This window comes from Oryza sativa, chromosome 8 (genome assembly GCF_034140825.1).
Source record: "Oryza sativa Japonica Group chromosome 8, ASM3414082v1".
In the NCBI taxonomy this organism is placed as follows: Eukaryota; Viridiplantae; Streptophyta; class Magnoliopsida; order Poales; family Poaceae; genus Oryza; species Oryza sativa.
In genome coordinates this window covers 7,884,124-7,900,138 of record NC_089042.1, presented here as the reverse complement: position 1 = coordinate 7,900,138, position 16,015 = coordinate 7,884,124, and the positions used below count along the sequence as shown (strand labels likewise).

General features: G+C 50.9%; 1 protein-coding gene across 1 annotated transcript; it reads right to left on the bottom strand.

Annotated features, from left to right (window-relative positions):
• Positions 1–12,287: 12,287 nt before the first annotated feature.
• Positions 12,288–13,442, bottom strand: LOC4344984 (BTB/POZ and MATH domain-containing protein 2). The gene has a single exon (XM_015793736.2). It carries the CDS (start codon positions 13,440–13,442, stop codon positions 12,288–12,290), a length of 1,155 nt encoding a protein of 384 aa, XP_015649222.2.
• Positions 13,443–16,015: the final 2,573 nt, after the last annotated feature.

Below are 16,015 nucleotides of genomic sequence, written 5' to 3'. Positions count from 1 at the left end.
CCTCACATCCGCCCATGACCGTGGGCACGGCTTTTCGAACAGTTAGTTAACCTCTGCAGAGGGGTACACTTTACCCACAAGACACGAACTTACTCCAGACACTGGCCGGTGTCAGAGGTTCGCGACAAAGCCTTTCCCAAGCCGACCTAGGGATACCTCATGCCACATAGAAGGATCAAATCCTCACATAAATATAGGCCATTTTAGGCGTTCACAAATCAAACTCCAACCACCTCGATCGGTAATTCAGCAAGCTTCTCGTTCTTGCATTACCAGGAACCCGGTTTGTCCGACCCTGCCCCGGCGTTCCCAACTATTGGCATGCGAGGTTTCCCTGAATCGACTAGTTACTTAGCCAGGGTGTCCCATTCCACCTTGTGGTTGCACTTTGATTATGTTCGATGAGTTTCCCACAGGAATCGGTCCTTATATGCGAATACGGGACAGTGCCACATAGGCACAACCCCCGCATCGCGAGTTTTCACAATTCATTTTATTTTCAAACACACCGACACCACATGTCGGGTTTTGAAGGCTTCACAAACCCATTTCCCAAGTTTTCGACAAACAACGGTGTATGTGGGATATTTGGTATACGCGCTCAGAGAGCACGATTACCGAGGTACCACAAGGGTGGAGCGACAAGGAATCAGGGTAGTACGACCTACGGAAATTAGTGCGACTACTGGGTAGGTCCGTCGGTTTGGCACGCAAACCGAGGCCAAGCAAGTTAAGTGTGTGATTCTAATAATGCAAGTTGCAAACAAAATAATAATGACTTTTCAATTATAGGGGCAATTGATCAAGGGTGACTTGCCTTGCTCAAGGTCTTCACGAAGCTTCACGAATCTTCGAGAAAACCCGCGATCGACGAAAATCCGATAACCACAACTATACGCAAACAATCGAAAACCTAAACAAAGGACCAAAAGAAAGATCCTATTTAGACTAATTAGTAGTGCCATTAAATAGATCTCAATTTTACGGAATTAGTGGAAGTGGAACGGAGGCGATCGGAGCTACGGATCGAGGGATATGAATTTTGGAGGTCTAAATGGATTTTCTGGACAAGGAAATGTTTTGTCAGAATTTATGGAAATAATATTCTCAAGAATATTATTGACAGTCACTGACCAAGGAAAATGATTCATGGAATTTTGGAATAAGGAATTGATTTCTGAAAGAGGGAAAAATGATTTATTGAATTTATAGAAAAGAGAAATATTTGTGGAATATTGGAAAAGACATTCTCAAGAATATCTTTGACTCATTGACAAGTGGGGTCAACAAGAAGGTAATAGAGAATAAAATTGAGAGGGAGCAAATTTGGACTTTTAGTTTATGAGTGATGGATACTGGGCTTGGGCGAAGGGAGTATATGTGGACTTTTGTTTGCTTTAAGGGGCCGAGGGGAAGGTGCGCTGATGGGCCAAGCCCACAAGCACGGGAGAGAGGGGGAGGAGTGGGGCGACTGACTGGGCGCCGGCTTGACCCGGTCAAGTGGGGCCGATGGCTGAGGTGGCGCGAACGTGGACGTCACGTCGGATGGGGAAGGGAGAGGAGGCCGGGCAGCTCATCGGACGGCCCACGGCGCGCGGCGGGATCCGGCGAACGGCGGCGAGCCGGAAGGGGCGGCTAGCACTGGCGGCAGGAGAAGGAGAAGGGGAACTCATTCCACGGCTCGGATCAGGAAGAGGACGCGCGACGACGGCCGGCGGCGGTGGCCAATCTCGCCGGCACGCCGACGTGGCCGCGCGCGAGAAGAGCGAAGGGTGCGCGGGCTCGGGCTTAGCCGAACCGGTATGGTGTTGCGACGCGCACGCGGTGACGCGGGACCCGATGGTCACCGGCGGCGCACTCACGGCGGCGTTATGCGGCGGCGGAAGCGGCGACACGGCGTGGAGACAAAGGAGAAGGCCGATGGCCTTGGGGCAGCAAGGGGGAGGTCAAGGGGATCCCCAGGAGCGTGGCGGCGAGAGGAATCGACGCGAGAGGAGCCGACGACGGTGGATTGCGGCGGCGGCAATCACCGGAGAGCAAAAGGGGAAAACACGACGAGACGACGAGGGTTCGATTCAAAGGGATGGGAGCATCTCCGGGGTTCAAGGAATCCGTTTCCGGCGTCGGATTGGACGGAGCGTCACCGAGATTGGCTGGCGACGAGAGGCGGCCTCCGGGACAGAGCATGGCGGCCGGCGAGCTAGCGCACGGCGCAAGGGCAACGAGCGGCGGTTCGGCGGTGTTCCATGGAGATCAAGGAGGACGACAACGAGAGGAAATTAGGTGGAGGGCTCACCGATGGCGACGGACGGCGTCGGGGCAAGAGGAGGAGGAGTGGATCCTTTCCACCGGCGCGGATTAGGGCGCCGGGGTCGGAGGAGGGCCGGCGACGGCGTCCGGCGGTGGCTGTGAGAGCGGCACGGCGCAGGCGCGGAGGGCGAAGCTAGCGGCTGCGGCGGCGCTGGGAATCAAGGAGGGGAGGGAGGCCGATGGCCGGGGAGGCACGGTGGAAGTGGCCGGTCGCGGCGCACGGCCGAGCGCGGCAAAACGGAGGAATGGAACGCGGCGGGCTATGTCGAGCAGCGGCGGGCGCGATGCGGCGAGAGGGGGGGAGAAGAAGGGTGGCGTCTTCAGTGCTATTTCGGGTAAGGATGGGGAAGAAGCAGACGGCAAGCTCACCGACGAGAGAGGAGCAGCGTTGGCGACGCGGAGGGAGCCGTGGCGAGGTGGTCGCGACGGCGGGGCGGGGGCGAGCAGCTGGCGGCCGGCATCAATGGCGCGTGTGTTTCGAGCGAGGCAAAGACGAAACAAGAGGGGAGGGCGCGGGCTTTATAGGCGAGGAGGAGTGGTCGGTTTGGAGGAGGGAAACCGACATTGGTGGTCAAGGGAGCTCAGCTGGTGTTCACGGGCGGCAGCGGCGGTTTCCTGGGCAGTGCAAAAGCGGCGACGGCGGTGGATCGGACGGCGAAGATTGAAACGCGAGCGCGGGCTGGCAGCGTGGAGCGGTCAAGGTGGGGGCGGCGAGCTGGCGTGGTCAAGGTGGTGGCAGGCGGTGACGCCGATGGTGGTCGGGCAAAAGGAAAAAGGTGGAGAAGAAAGGGAGCTCTGCTCCTTGCTATTTCGGGATAAAGGAAAGGGAGAGGGAGCGAGGCCGAGGGCTCTGCCTCCCTCCCTTGGACGCATGCGCACAGGCAGGGCTGGGCGACGCGCGGTCACGGGCAGCGTCAGGGCTGACGCGGCGGCGACCGAGCGGCTGGCCTCGAGCGAGCGCGCGCGCGCGGGAACGAGCGGCACGGCCGAAAATCAAATGGCGACAGCGGGAAAAATCGGCGATGGCGGCAGCGCTGGCGTGGGAGAGAGAGAGATCGAACGAGAGAGAGAGAGAAACATAGAGAGAGAGGAAGAAGACGAGAGAGCGAGAGAAACAGAGAGAGCGAGCGACGGCTCTCTCTTGGCTCGCATGCGTGCAACGCACGTGTGGGGGGGGGAAGATGATGGGCTGGGAGGGGAGATGGGCCGGGGGAGGAAAATCGGTCCATCCAAAAATACAGGGAGGTAAAGTAGACTTTTACAGAGAAAACCGATTTGGATAGAATTGTAGAGATTTAGGGTTTGGATTCGAATTCAAATTTGATATTCGAACTCGAGGGTTTAGGGATGTATCAAGGGAAACTCAAGGAGAAGCCATGGAAAAGATTCAAAAGGAATACTTGGGTATTTGTTCTCGGGAACATAGGGTGGAGTCAAGGAAATGATTTGGATGAGAATCGATTCTCTCGAAATCGGGAGAAAGATTTGGCAACGAGTTCAAGGAAGGGAGAGATTGACTTCCGGAATTGGGATTTGGATGAGAGGGAGGAGTCGCCAACGGGATTAAAAAAAGGGGATTTGAATCTAAATTTTGATACTTGTACACAAGGGTTCAAGGAGACGAGTAAGGAAACAAAGTGGGAGTTTGATACTTTCGGGATGAGAGGGAACAACAGGATTAAATTGGGATCCTTGGCACAACTTAGACTCTCACACAAAGAACGAAAATTTTCGCAATTAGGATTTTGCCGAGTTAGTTTTTAACGACTCGCGAAAAGCGGAGCGTTACAGATCGACCCCGAGATTCGAAGGTGGACCACGCACACGAAACCAAAAAGGGATCTTCAGACTCCTTCACAGCTTCAGACTCTGCTAGTCTTTCTTCAACTTATTGTTGCATACTTGCCACAAAACGGTCTGGTAACTTGATTCACTTAGCATTTTTCATCTTACTGTGGCTCTGCTCTTGCCTGTGAAACCTGTTCTTCTCCTGCTCCTTCAACTTGCTCGAGATTCACAACTTTTCCATTTGTTTCTACTTGCACATGGTTCAGACGACCTTGTCCAACGGGCGGTGAGGTTAGCAGGACAGATCCACTGTTTGGTGACTTCGAACCTTTTGATCCAGGTATGTTGGGAAGGATTGTCGTTGGTTGAACTGGCTTTGTCTTGACTTTGTGAAGGCACTTTATCTTGGCTTTCTGAGGGCAATCCCACGAATAGTGTCCCATCTCATGGCAGATGAAACATTCGACTCCTGCCTTATGACCACGTCTTTTTGAAGGTGTAGGGCATGGTACGGAGTTGCTTCCTTCATGGCTATTACTATTGATCATTGTGGCTTGCTGACCAGGTTCTGACATAGTCGAACGAGACGTAGAACCGGAACCATTTGAATGCTGAGATGCTTTCTGATAGTATTGTGCTGGCGAGTTTGTTTTTCGACACAAACCTTCTTTTGCTTGAATCTCTAGGGACATTACTTTGCGTCTCTTGTATTCTTGCATCTCTTGTTCTGCATCTTCTAGTAACAAGGACTTATCGACCATTTGCTGAAACGTCGGAAAGTCGTGAGCCAAAAGTTTCACTCGCAGTTTCGCATCCATTCCTTTTAAAAATCTTCTGATCTTCTTTTTATCAGTGTCTACATCTTCTGGGGCATATCGGGCCAATCTATTGAAGCGACTCAAATACTCGTTGATGCAAGAGGATCCTTGCTTGATATTTGCAAATTCTTCCTTCTTCAAATCAATTATGCTTTCAGGGATGTGTGCTGAGCGAAAGGCTCCTGCAAACTCTGTCCAGACGATGGTACTAGCATCTGTATGGGTAGCACAGTAGTTATCCCACCAATCTGCGGCAGGTCCTCTCAACTGATGTGCGGCGTAAAGGGTCTTCTCATACGGAGTACACTATACCAGATTTAATCTCCTTTCCACATCTTTGATCCAATCGTCAGCTTCAATAGGCTCAGTTGTTTGAGAGAACTCCGGTGGGCGAGATCTCAAGAAATCATTCAATTTTGAGCGGCCATTATCTTGAACCATATGGGGTTGACACTCTTGAGTGTGTTGTTGTTGCATAGCAATTATATTCTGAATCACTCCTTGTAATATATGGGTCTGCATGGCCATGAGTTGGTGAAGGTCCACTGGTGGGGGTCGGTTACCTCTTGAGACATCATTAACTGATCCGGAAGCAGCCATATGATCACTCTCAGCTTCTTGCTCATCTGTCTGGTTAACTGGTTGATCGGGAATTTCTGACTGAACTAGCTCTTCTTCAACACCAAAGCGATTGGGAGCAAGGGTCTGACGGGTAGAACGACGAGCCATCTGCTTCAAAGCGGCTGAGATCTGACTGAACCAGAAATGGGACAAGAAAAGGAGAAAAACAAAAACACTACATCAAAATGGTTTTCGAAATCACAGAAGACATAGGTGGTGTGTTCCAGCCGGTAACCCAACTGGTCTAACACCTAAACACGGACTACCAAACAAAACTCACACACGCACTAGTTCACCACAACTCCTACCGTGCGGGTGACGGTACTAAGGTTAGCCTACCAACAAGGGCTTAACTAAGACTCCTAGAGGCTTGAGCACACCTTTCTTCAACTGGGCGTGAAGACAGGTTTACTCTAGGATAAAAGTCAAAACACTCGACTAACTTCTACCTTTTTGGACACAAAGGGATTTTTCGCAAAACTAGAGCAAAAGGGGACAACGACACCTTAGCTTTCACAAATAGTTTTTTTTTTCTTTGTACTCAAATAATGCCTTCCTATTAAGGGGTTTCGATCCTAGGGCCAACCTATGCTCTGATACAATCTCGGTCACACCCCAATCTGATACCGCCGTACGACGGCACCTGACAGGAGCGTGTCATAGGGAAAATGGCGCGAACCGCTTCCTACGAAACCGCGATCTCGGTACCAGTCCCAGGACATAGTGCTGGTACCCACGGTGACAAATATGAATCATAGCAATCCTTAAAATAAATAGAGGACTTATTTACCTTAACTTAGGTTGCAACTCAGACAGCCCGAGAATACAACCGACGACACGGACGAGGCGAACACCAACAACAACAGCAGCAGCGGAACCAACGGTCTAACACCCAACACCACAGGCGACGACTGGGAACCAGGACGAAACCCTAATCTTCACTTCACCTCATCTTCAACTTCAGGGCGGAGGAACTATATATATTTATATAGAGCAAGGGTGAGTACTTTCGTACTCAGCAAGTCACGGGAATTTAGGTGTTTAATGCAAGCTTGGAAGAGAGGCAAGGTTGTTTTGCAAATCCTTTGTTTGAAATCATTTTTGAAATCACTAAGTGATTTACTTCTTGTTAGGTTTGGGTCGAAAAGAGACTTGCGTCTCAAATCGACTTAAGAGGTGCTTTTCTACAACTCAATAGGTAATGTACCGACCTCCCGGGTCAGATCATTACTTCTCGGCTTCCCAGAGCCATTCCACTTGATTAATCGGCTCCCAGAGCCTTTTTCATTTTCTCGGACTCCCAGAGTCCAGCTGCCCAGCAGCACAACAATCCGCTTCCACTCGGGAAGCCTAGACTATGATGCCCATAGACATCCCGAATCACACAGATTCGTTTCTTGACCACTCAGGTCATCCATCTGCACATAGGCTGATTCTGGTTACGATTCCCACACCACAACAACTTTTCACAAAGCACAGGCAAACAAATCTACGCAACGGGAACCACCTCACATCCGCCCATGACCGTGGGCACGGCTGTTCGAACAATTAGTTAACCTCTGCAGAGGGGTACACTTTACCCACAAGACACGAACTTACTCCAAACACTGGCCGGTGTCAGAGGTTCGCGACAAAGCCTTTCCCAAGCCGACCCAGGGATACCTCATGCCACATAGAAGGATCAAATCCTCACATAAATATAGGCCATTTTAGGCGTTCACAAATCAAACTCCAACCACCTCGATCGGTAATTCAGCAAGCTTCTCGTTCTTGCATTACCAGGAACCCGGTTTGTCCGACCCCGCCCCGGCGTTCCCAACTATTGGCATGCGAGGTTTCCCTGAATCGACTAGTTACTTAGCCAGGGTGTCCCATTCCACCTTGTGGTTGCACTTTGATTATGTTCGATGAGTTTCCCACAGGAATCGGTCCTTATATGCGAATACGGGACAGTGCCACATAGGCACAACCCCCGCATCGCGAGTTTTCACAATTCATTTTATTTTCAAACACACCGACACCACATGTCGGGTTTTGAAGGCTTCACAAACCCATTTCCCAAGTTTTCGACAAACAACGGTGTATGTGGGATATTTGGTATACGCGCTCAGAGAGCACGATTACCGAGGTACCACAAGGGTGGAGCGACAAGGAATCAGGGTAGTACGACCTACGGAAATTAGTGCGACTACTGTGTAGGTCCGTCGGTTTGGCACGCAAACCGAGGTCAAGCAAGTTAAGTGTGTGATTCTAATAATGCAAGTTGCAAACAAAATAATAATGACTTTTCAATCATAGGGGCAATTGATCAAGGGTGACTTGCCTTGCTCAAGGTCTTCACGAAGCTTCACGAATCTTCGAGAAAACCCGCGATCGACGAAAATTCGATAACCGCAACTATACGCAAACAATCGAAAACCTAAACAAAGGACCAAAAGAAAGATCCTATTTAGACTAATTAGTAGTGCCATTAAATAGATCTCAATTTTACGGAATTACTGGAAGTGGAACGGAGGCGATCGGAGCTACGGATCGAGGGATATGAATTTTGGAGGTCTAAATGGATTTTCTGGACAAGGAAATGTTTTGTCGGAATTTATGGAAATAATATTCTCAAGAATATTATTGACAGTCACTGACCAAGGAAAATGATTCATGGAATTTTGGAATAAGGAATTGATTTCTGAAAGAGGGAAAAATGATTTATTGAATTTATAGAAAAGAGAAATATTTGTGGAATATTGGAAAAGACATTCTCAAGAATATCTTTGACTCATTGACAAGTGGGGTCAACAAGAAGGTAAGAGAGAATAAAATTGAGAGGGAGCAAATTTGGACTTTTAGTTTATGAGTGATGGATACTGGGCTTGGGCGAAGGGAGTATATGTGGACTTTTGTTCGCTTTAAGGGGCCGAGGGGAAGGTGCGCTGATGGGCCAAGCCCACAAGCACGGGAGAGAGGGGGAGGAGTGGGGCGGCTGACTGGGCGCCGGCTTGACCCGGTCAAGCGGGGTCGACGGCTGAGGTGGCGCCAACGTGGACGTCACGTCGGATGGGGAAGGGAGAGGAGGCCGGGCGGCTCATCGGACGGCCCACGGCGCGCGGCGGGATCCGGCGAACGGCGGCGAGCCGGAAGGGGCGGCTAGCACTGGCGGCAGGAGAAGGAGAAGGGGAAATCATTCAACGGCTCGGATCAGGAAGAGGACGTGCGACGACGGCCGGCGGCGGCGGCCAATCTCGCCGGCACGCCGACGTGGCCGTGCGCGAGAAGAGCGAAGGTTGCGCGGGCTCGGGCTTAGCCGAACCGGTATGGTGTTGCGACGCGCACGCGGTGACGCGGGACCTGATGGTCACCGGCGGCGCACGCACGGCGACGTTATGCGGCGGCGGAAGCGGCGACACGGCGCGGAGACAAAGGAGAAGGCCGACGGCCTTGGGGCAGCCAGGGGGAGGTCAAGGGGATCCCCGGGAGCGTGGCGGCGAGAGGAATCGACGCTAGAGGAGCCGACGACGGTGGATTGCGGCGGCGGCAATCACCGGAGAGCAAAAGGGGAAAACACGACGAGACGACGAGGGTTCGATTCAAAGGGATGGGAGCATCTCCGGGGTTCAAGGAATCCATTTCCGGCGTCGGATTGGACGGAGCGGCACCGAGATTGGCTGGCGACGAGAGGCGGCCTCCGGGACAGAGCATGGCGGCCGGCGAGCTAGCGCGCGGCGCAAGGGCGACGAGCGGCGGTTCGGCGGTGTTCCACGGAGATCAAGGAGGACGACAACGAGAGGAAATTAGGTGGAGGGCTCACCGATGGCGACGGACGGCGTCGGGGCAAGAGGAGGAGGAGTGGATCCTTTCCACCGGCGCGGATTAGGGCGCCGGGGTCGGAGGAGGGCCGGCGACGGCGTCCGGCGGCGGCTGTGAGAGCGGCACGGCGCGGGCGCGGAGGGCGAAGCTAGCGGCTGCGGCGGCGCTGGGAATCAAGGAGGGGAGGGAGGCCGATGGCCGGGGAGGCACGGTGGAAGTGGCCGGTCGCGGCGCACGGCCGAGCGCGGCAAAACGGAGGAATGGAACGCGGTGGGCTATGTCGAGCAGCGGCGGGCGCGATGCGGCGAGAGGGAGGGGAGAAGAAGGGTGGCGTCTTCAGTACTATTTCGGGTAAGGACGGGGAAGAAGCAGACGGCAAGCTCACCGACGAGAGAGGAGCAGCGTTGGCGACGCGGAGGGAGCCGTGGAGAGGTGGTCGCGACGGCGGGGCGGGGGCGAGCAGCTGGCGGCCGGCATCAATGTCGCGGGTGTTTCGAGCGAGGCGAAGACGAAACAAGAGGGGAGGGCACGGGCTTTATAGGCGAGGAGGAGAGGTCGGTTTGGAGGAGGGAAACCGACATTGGTTGTCAAGGGAGCTCGGCTGGTGTTCACGGGCGGCAGCGGTGGTTTCCTGGGCAGTGCAAAAGCGGCGACGGCGGTGGATCGGACGGCGAAGATTGAAACGCGAGCGCGGGCTGGCAGCGTGGAGCGGTCAAGGTGGGGGCGGCGAGCTGGCGTGGTCAAGGTGGTGGCAGGCGGTGACGCCGATGGTGGTCGGGCAAAAGGAAAAAGGTGGAGAAGAAAGGGAGCTCTGCTCCTTGCTATTTCGGGATAAAGGAAAGGGAGAGGGAGCGAGGCCGAGGGCTCTGCCTCCCTCCCTTGGACGCATGCGCACAGGCGGGGCTGGGCGACGCGCGGTCACGGGTGGCGTCAGGGCTGACGCGGCGGCGACCGAGCGGTTGGCCTCGAGCGAGCGCGCGCGCGCGGGAACGAGCGGCACGGCCGAAAATCGAATGGCGGCAGCGGGAAAAATTGGCGATGGCGGCAGCACTGGCGTGGGAGAGAGAGAGAGATCGAACGAGAGAGAGAGAGAAACATAGAGAGAGAGGAAGAAGACGAGAGAGCGAGAGAAACAGAGAGAGCGAGCGACGGCTCTCTCTTGGCTCGCATGCGTGCAACGCACGTGTGGGGGGGGGAAGATGATGGGCTGGGAGGGGAGATGGGCCGGGGGAGGAAAATCGGTCCATCCAAAAATACAGGGAGGTAAAGTAGACTTTTACAGAGAAAACCGATTTGGATAGAATTGTAGAGATTTAGGGTTTGGATTTGAATTCAAATTTGATATTCGAACTCGAGGGTTTAGGGATGTATCAAGGGAAACTCAAGGAGAAGTCATGGAAAAGATTCAAAAGGAATACTTGGGTATTTGTTCTCGGGAACATAGGGTGGAGTCAAGGAAATGATTTGGATGAGAATCGATTCTCTCGAAATCGGGAGAAAGATTTGGCAACGAGTTCAAGGAAGGGAGTGATTGACTTCAGGAATTGGGATTTGGATGAGAGGGAGGAGTCGCCAACGGGATTAAAAAAAGGGGATTTGAATCTAAATTTTGATACTTGTACACAAGGGTTCAAGGAGACGAGTAAGGAAACAAAGTGGGAGTTTGATACTTTCGGGAATGGGAACAATTATTTGGGGAGGATTCAAGGGAAGGGATTGACTTTCGGAATTTGATTCCAGAGACTCGAATCGGAAGAGGAATTTTTGAGGTGGAGGATTTTGATTTCGATGAGAGGGAACAACGGGATTAAATTGGGATCCTTGGCACAACTTAGACTCTCACACAAAGAACGAAAATTTTCGCAATTAGGATTTTGCCGAGTTAGTTTTTAACGACTCGCGAAAAGCGGAGCGTTACACTAACTCTATAAAAAATCAATTTAAAAAACCAAAATGTATGCCTTGCAATGCGCTGATTTAGGCCATATTTGTTAATGCTATTACTAATATGTAGGTATGTCATTTCACCTAAAAATATATGCAGGTATGTCACGCATTTGTGATAGACATTAGGGACACTTTTATGGAAACCCATGTGTGGTAATGGATTTCATTCATATCCCTGTAGCTCTGATGCCACCGCCACCGCCACGCCGCCCAACACTAGCTTTCATGTAAACCCACACTATCTACCCCCCTCCTCACTAGCAGCGGAGCTAGCTCCTGGGCAGGTTGGGCGGCCGCCCAGGCTCCGCCACCAGCATCTCCAATGTAAATAGCTTTTGATGCCTGAAAGAATTAGTCGATTACTGAAAAAGGCTAGTACTCGTCGGGCTTCATGACATCTCTGGCTCTGCCACTGCCTCTCACCAGCACCTAATCTTGAAAATCTCTGGTGGTTCTTGCAAGAGTTTCAAAGACGCCAGCTTTGAGAGGAACTCGTTGCTGCCGAGTGCGCTTCGTGGAAGTTGCCTCTAACGTCTCATGCTGCCATGTCCCTGTCTTTCTCATGCCTCCCCATAGGCTGGAGGTAGAGGGCTTGTGCTGGCCCTCAGATCTGTGACCGATGGCTTGGATCAATCAACTGAATGATAGCAAATATGAATTAAATAATAGCCTCAAGAAGTCAACAACTAACTTAATTTGATCCAAGTTAGCATACAATAGAAACTTTAACTCTCACCTGCAAAGTATGATTTGTTAGTTTCAAGAGATTCAGTACTCCTAAAAAGAATGAATTAATTTTTAAGATGGATTCAAAGGGAAACAATATTGAGCACAATATTTAAGGTGTAGTATGATCACTAATACAGGGGATGACTCACTAAGGAAAACTCCATAGGTTGAGTTAGGAACCAAGGCACACAATTAGCAAGACATGCAATTTTAGCTAGTAATTCTCACAATTTAAACTATCACTAATTAATACATCCTAGCTAGGATACGCCACTAATTAATTTTGCGAGACTTAGTTGCCATCTCGATTACATCCAGTAGGATAGAAGGGCAAGATGTTTTGAGGCGACCATACCCTTCAGTCTCCACAACATCATCCAATCTATTTGATGAGGCGATAAATTTAACACACGCTTCTTTTAATCTTCCGCAATTGTGCTGATCAGCTAGGGCAACAATTGTTGCCACATTATCAACACTAAGACTCATGCAGAGTGCCTTTTCACAAATGGTTTTCAATCCTTCCACAGCATAACGATCTGCAGCTACAAGCAGATGCTTAGCCAACTCCTGCCTTTCATCTCTACTGAGATCATCATTAATAGCAGGAGAGAAGGAGTCCGTGTACATAAAATGAAGTAGAGCCTTGAACACAACAGGTTGCATATCCTGGATGGCTATCCGCTCTCCTCTCTTGGCCCTCATCGGCCCGTAAAGCTCCGCCATGAACACCGGTGATCGCGCCGCTAGCACCACGCTATGAGCGGGGAAAACATCTCCTCCAACCTCGAAGCTCAAGTCGGCTCCGACATTGTCCTCCAGCAACTTGCCCAGGTCCCTGGACAAGTTTGTCGGAGGCACTTGGAAGTGGATGATATCACCTGGCATGGCGGCTCTCTCCTCCGTCTTCACCAGTGGTGTCTTGATGACGGTGAGATTGCACTCAATCATAAGTCGGTCGTCGCGCAGATAAACCGATCCCTCCAGCTCACTCCTCCTGATGAAATTCTTACTACCCCACACGAGACATTTGCTTTTGAAATTAGTCGTGCCGAACACTCTCCGTGTGTTGTTCGTAGTCGAGACCAGAACGCAAGACGAGTCGTCGGTATATTGATCCAACATCCTGATGTCAAAGATGGTTCTCACCTCGGCGTCCTTGGTCATAAGCTCGAGGAAGACGGAGATGTAGTCGTCGTCGGACTCGATGTTGCCGTTGTGGTAGTAGCGGAGACACCAGTCGAATCCACCGACGTCGAAAGCCGCGGAGCGGATGAAGCTGGCTTTGTTGCTGCCGGCACCATCGACTGCTTGCAGGCTGTATCCGTGTATGGTGAAAACGTGAGTTCCCCGTGCTGTCTCTGGCTTGCAACTCGATGCCGTCCTCGTCGTGCTCGACGGTCTCAGCCGTGACGCCGACGCCACCATGGTTGGAGTTGGAGAAGAAAGAGGATCACCGGACGAGGCGACGTACACGGCGACGGCAATGAGCTATAGGCTCGTTTGTAGTTATCGGATGCAGCTGCAGGGAAGAAAAAGTTGCGTTTTGTACAGCTCGATCTAATTTAAGCAACTCTCTGCTGTCAGGGAGCATCGATCGGGACGTAAACTAGGTTAATTTTATGTCTTGGGGCTCCCATCCTCCTATTATACTACTACTAGTAGTAAATTAAATTACCATGTAGATTAAAGTTCCTCTCTCCTTATTCGGTCCAAGCTTGCCATACGCTGCATATCTCTCGAATCTCTCGACTCCTCTTCTTCACCGATCGGATTCTAAGACGTCACAGGAAGTAATTAAGCGTCAGCAATATGGCATCCATACATTCATCCATCCTGCAATTACACGACGAGTAATAATCCTGGTTGATAGACAGAGGTCTCTAATTCGATGGTCATAATCTATCACTCGATCGTCAGCTAACTGAGCTGTCTGATCTCCATGGTTTTGCAGTGTCCGGAGTGATTTCAGTACAAACATCAACAGGGTATGTTCTTTGTCGGGCATTGGGCATGAGGTTGATCAGTGGTTGAACCCCAATTATTTTTTCTGAATTTTTTCTAGGAACAAACTGTTGTTCTCACCGGCGAGGATGCGGCGGAAGCAGCAGCATGCATGGTCTCCGGACTCCGGTCGGCGCGCGCCGGCGAGATATGGAGATCGGCGAAGGTGGCAGACGAACTCGATCGCGATCAAGGACGTAACGGGGAGATCGACGAAGGAATACGGGCTAGTTACGCTTAGGATATTTGGCGGTTTCGGTTTGGGCTTTCTATTGCCGCCGTCCAAATTAATCAAATACGTTGGGCTAGCTGAAACAAATTAAACCCAAGGATTGCTCATATCTGTTAAACCGATTATGACCGGCTTAAGTAGCCAAGTCGAATCGCTTCTCAATGGAAAAAGGTCCAATTTGATTACAAGTTGGATTTGATTCGTATCACTAATTAACCGTAAAATCGGGTATACTACTGGCCCCTCCAGTGCAAAATGACCCCTCGTCTTCTTTAAGAGCGTGGTTTTCCCTGGTGTGGCATCCACGTGGCACGTTAACTGCCTTTTTCTAACGTGGTGTCTACATGGTATTACAATCCGTTAAAATATAATAAAATAGTGGGACCCACATGTAAGTCCCCAATCCCTTCTCTCCATCATCTCCAGGGGACTTAAAAGAAGTTGAGGGAAGTCGAATATCTTGTGAGGAGGCCTTCAAAGGAGGAGAAGGCAAGAAATGAGAGGAGGTCATTCACACTATGCGTCCGACCATAATTACCTGCCACAAGCGCAAGATAGAAAATTCCTTGCAATACCTGTATGCTACTTCCATTTATTACATGATTTATTAGTATCATTAAAATTACATAAAAATTTAATGCCAACTCCTTTTTTGCTATAGGTTAATAAATATGAGATACCCCACAGACATGTGTTTACACCCAAATTTGGCACCTAGGATTAAAATAGGAAAGATTGCCAAAATTTGGAAGTCTGCCGGTTTCCTCCGAGTGGGCCGGTCTGACCGTCGTGTGTTGAGCGGTCAAACCGCCGGTTGAGGGCCGGTCATACCGGCGGTGTGTGGCCGGTCTGACCGGCAGGTCCGAGTCCGACTGTGTTTCGTCGGGTCTCGAGGTTTCCTTGCTCGAGAAGGCATGTTTCAGGTTTCCTTTGGTTTCTACCCCGAGCTGGACGTGGAGGAGGGCCTGTAGAGGGCAAGACCAACCCCTATATAAGGGACATGGCCGGTTCATTGTAAAAAACCAATCTACAATCAATCAATCGAATCGTTTTTCATATTGCTTTTAGTTTTCTCTTAGTTTGTCCATCTTTGTCGGTTTGCGCCGTAAACCATCCGCCGCCGCTGCGAGAGTGCGACATCACTTTATAGGTTTGTCCTGAAAACCTTCCGTTTTGCCCACGAGACGGGTAGTTATCTAGAAATCGGCTCCGCTAGCCGGTTATTTATCAAAACCCATCTAGGTTTAGCTCTTTGCTAGATCGAGGTGGTTGACGACTCTAGAATCACCGCAAGGCTTAAGGTGCTATGATCGTGCTTGTCAATTTGTCACAAAAAGTTGCCAACACGATTTTTGGCGACTCTGCTGGGGAGGAGATCCGTTCATCGTCAACTCAACTTTGACTTCGCCATGACGAAGCCGCTATCTAAGACGGAGGTGGAGCCATCTAATGTGATACCGGTCGCATTGGAAGACTTCGAAGGAGAAGATCGTAAAGCTATGGAGGAGTACATCAACGAGCTCACACGGGAGGCGTTGATGAGAGCAAGTACTAGGACTCGTCAAGGCGTGACCATCAAGCCCGGACCACGTCCCAAGCTCGCTCCCGACGTGGTAAGCAATGATGAAGTATCACAATCTATCCAACAACAAATTACATCTACAATAGATTCATTTATAGTTGTTTTTAAAGATCAGTTAGATGTAATTTTTAAGGGTAAATTTGATGAGTTTTTAAGGAATAAATTCGGTTCTCTTATGGACGA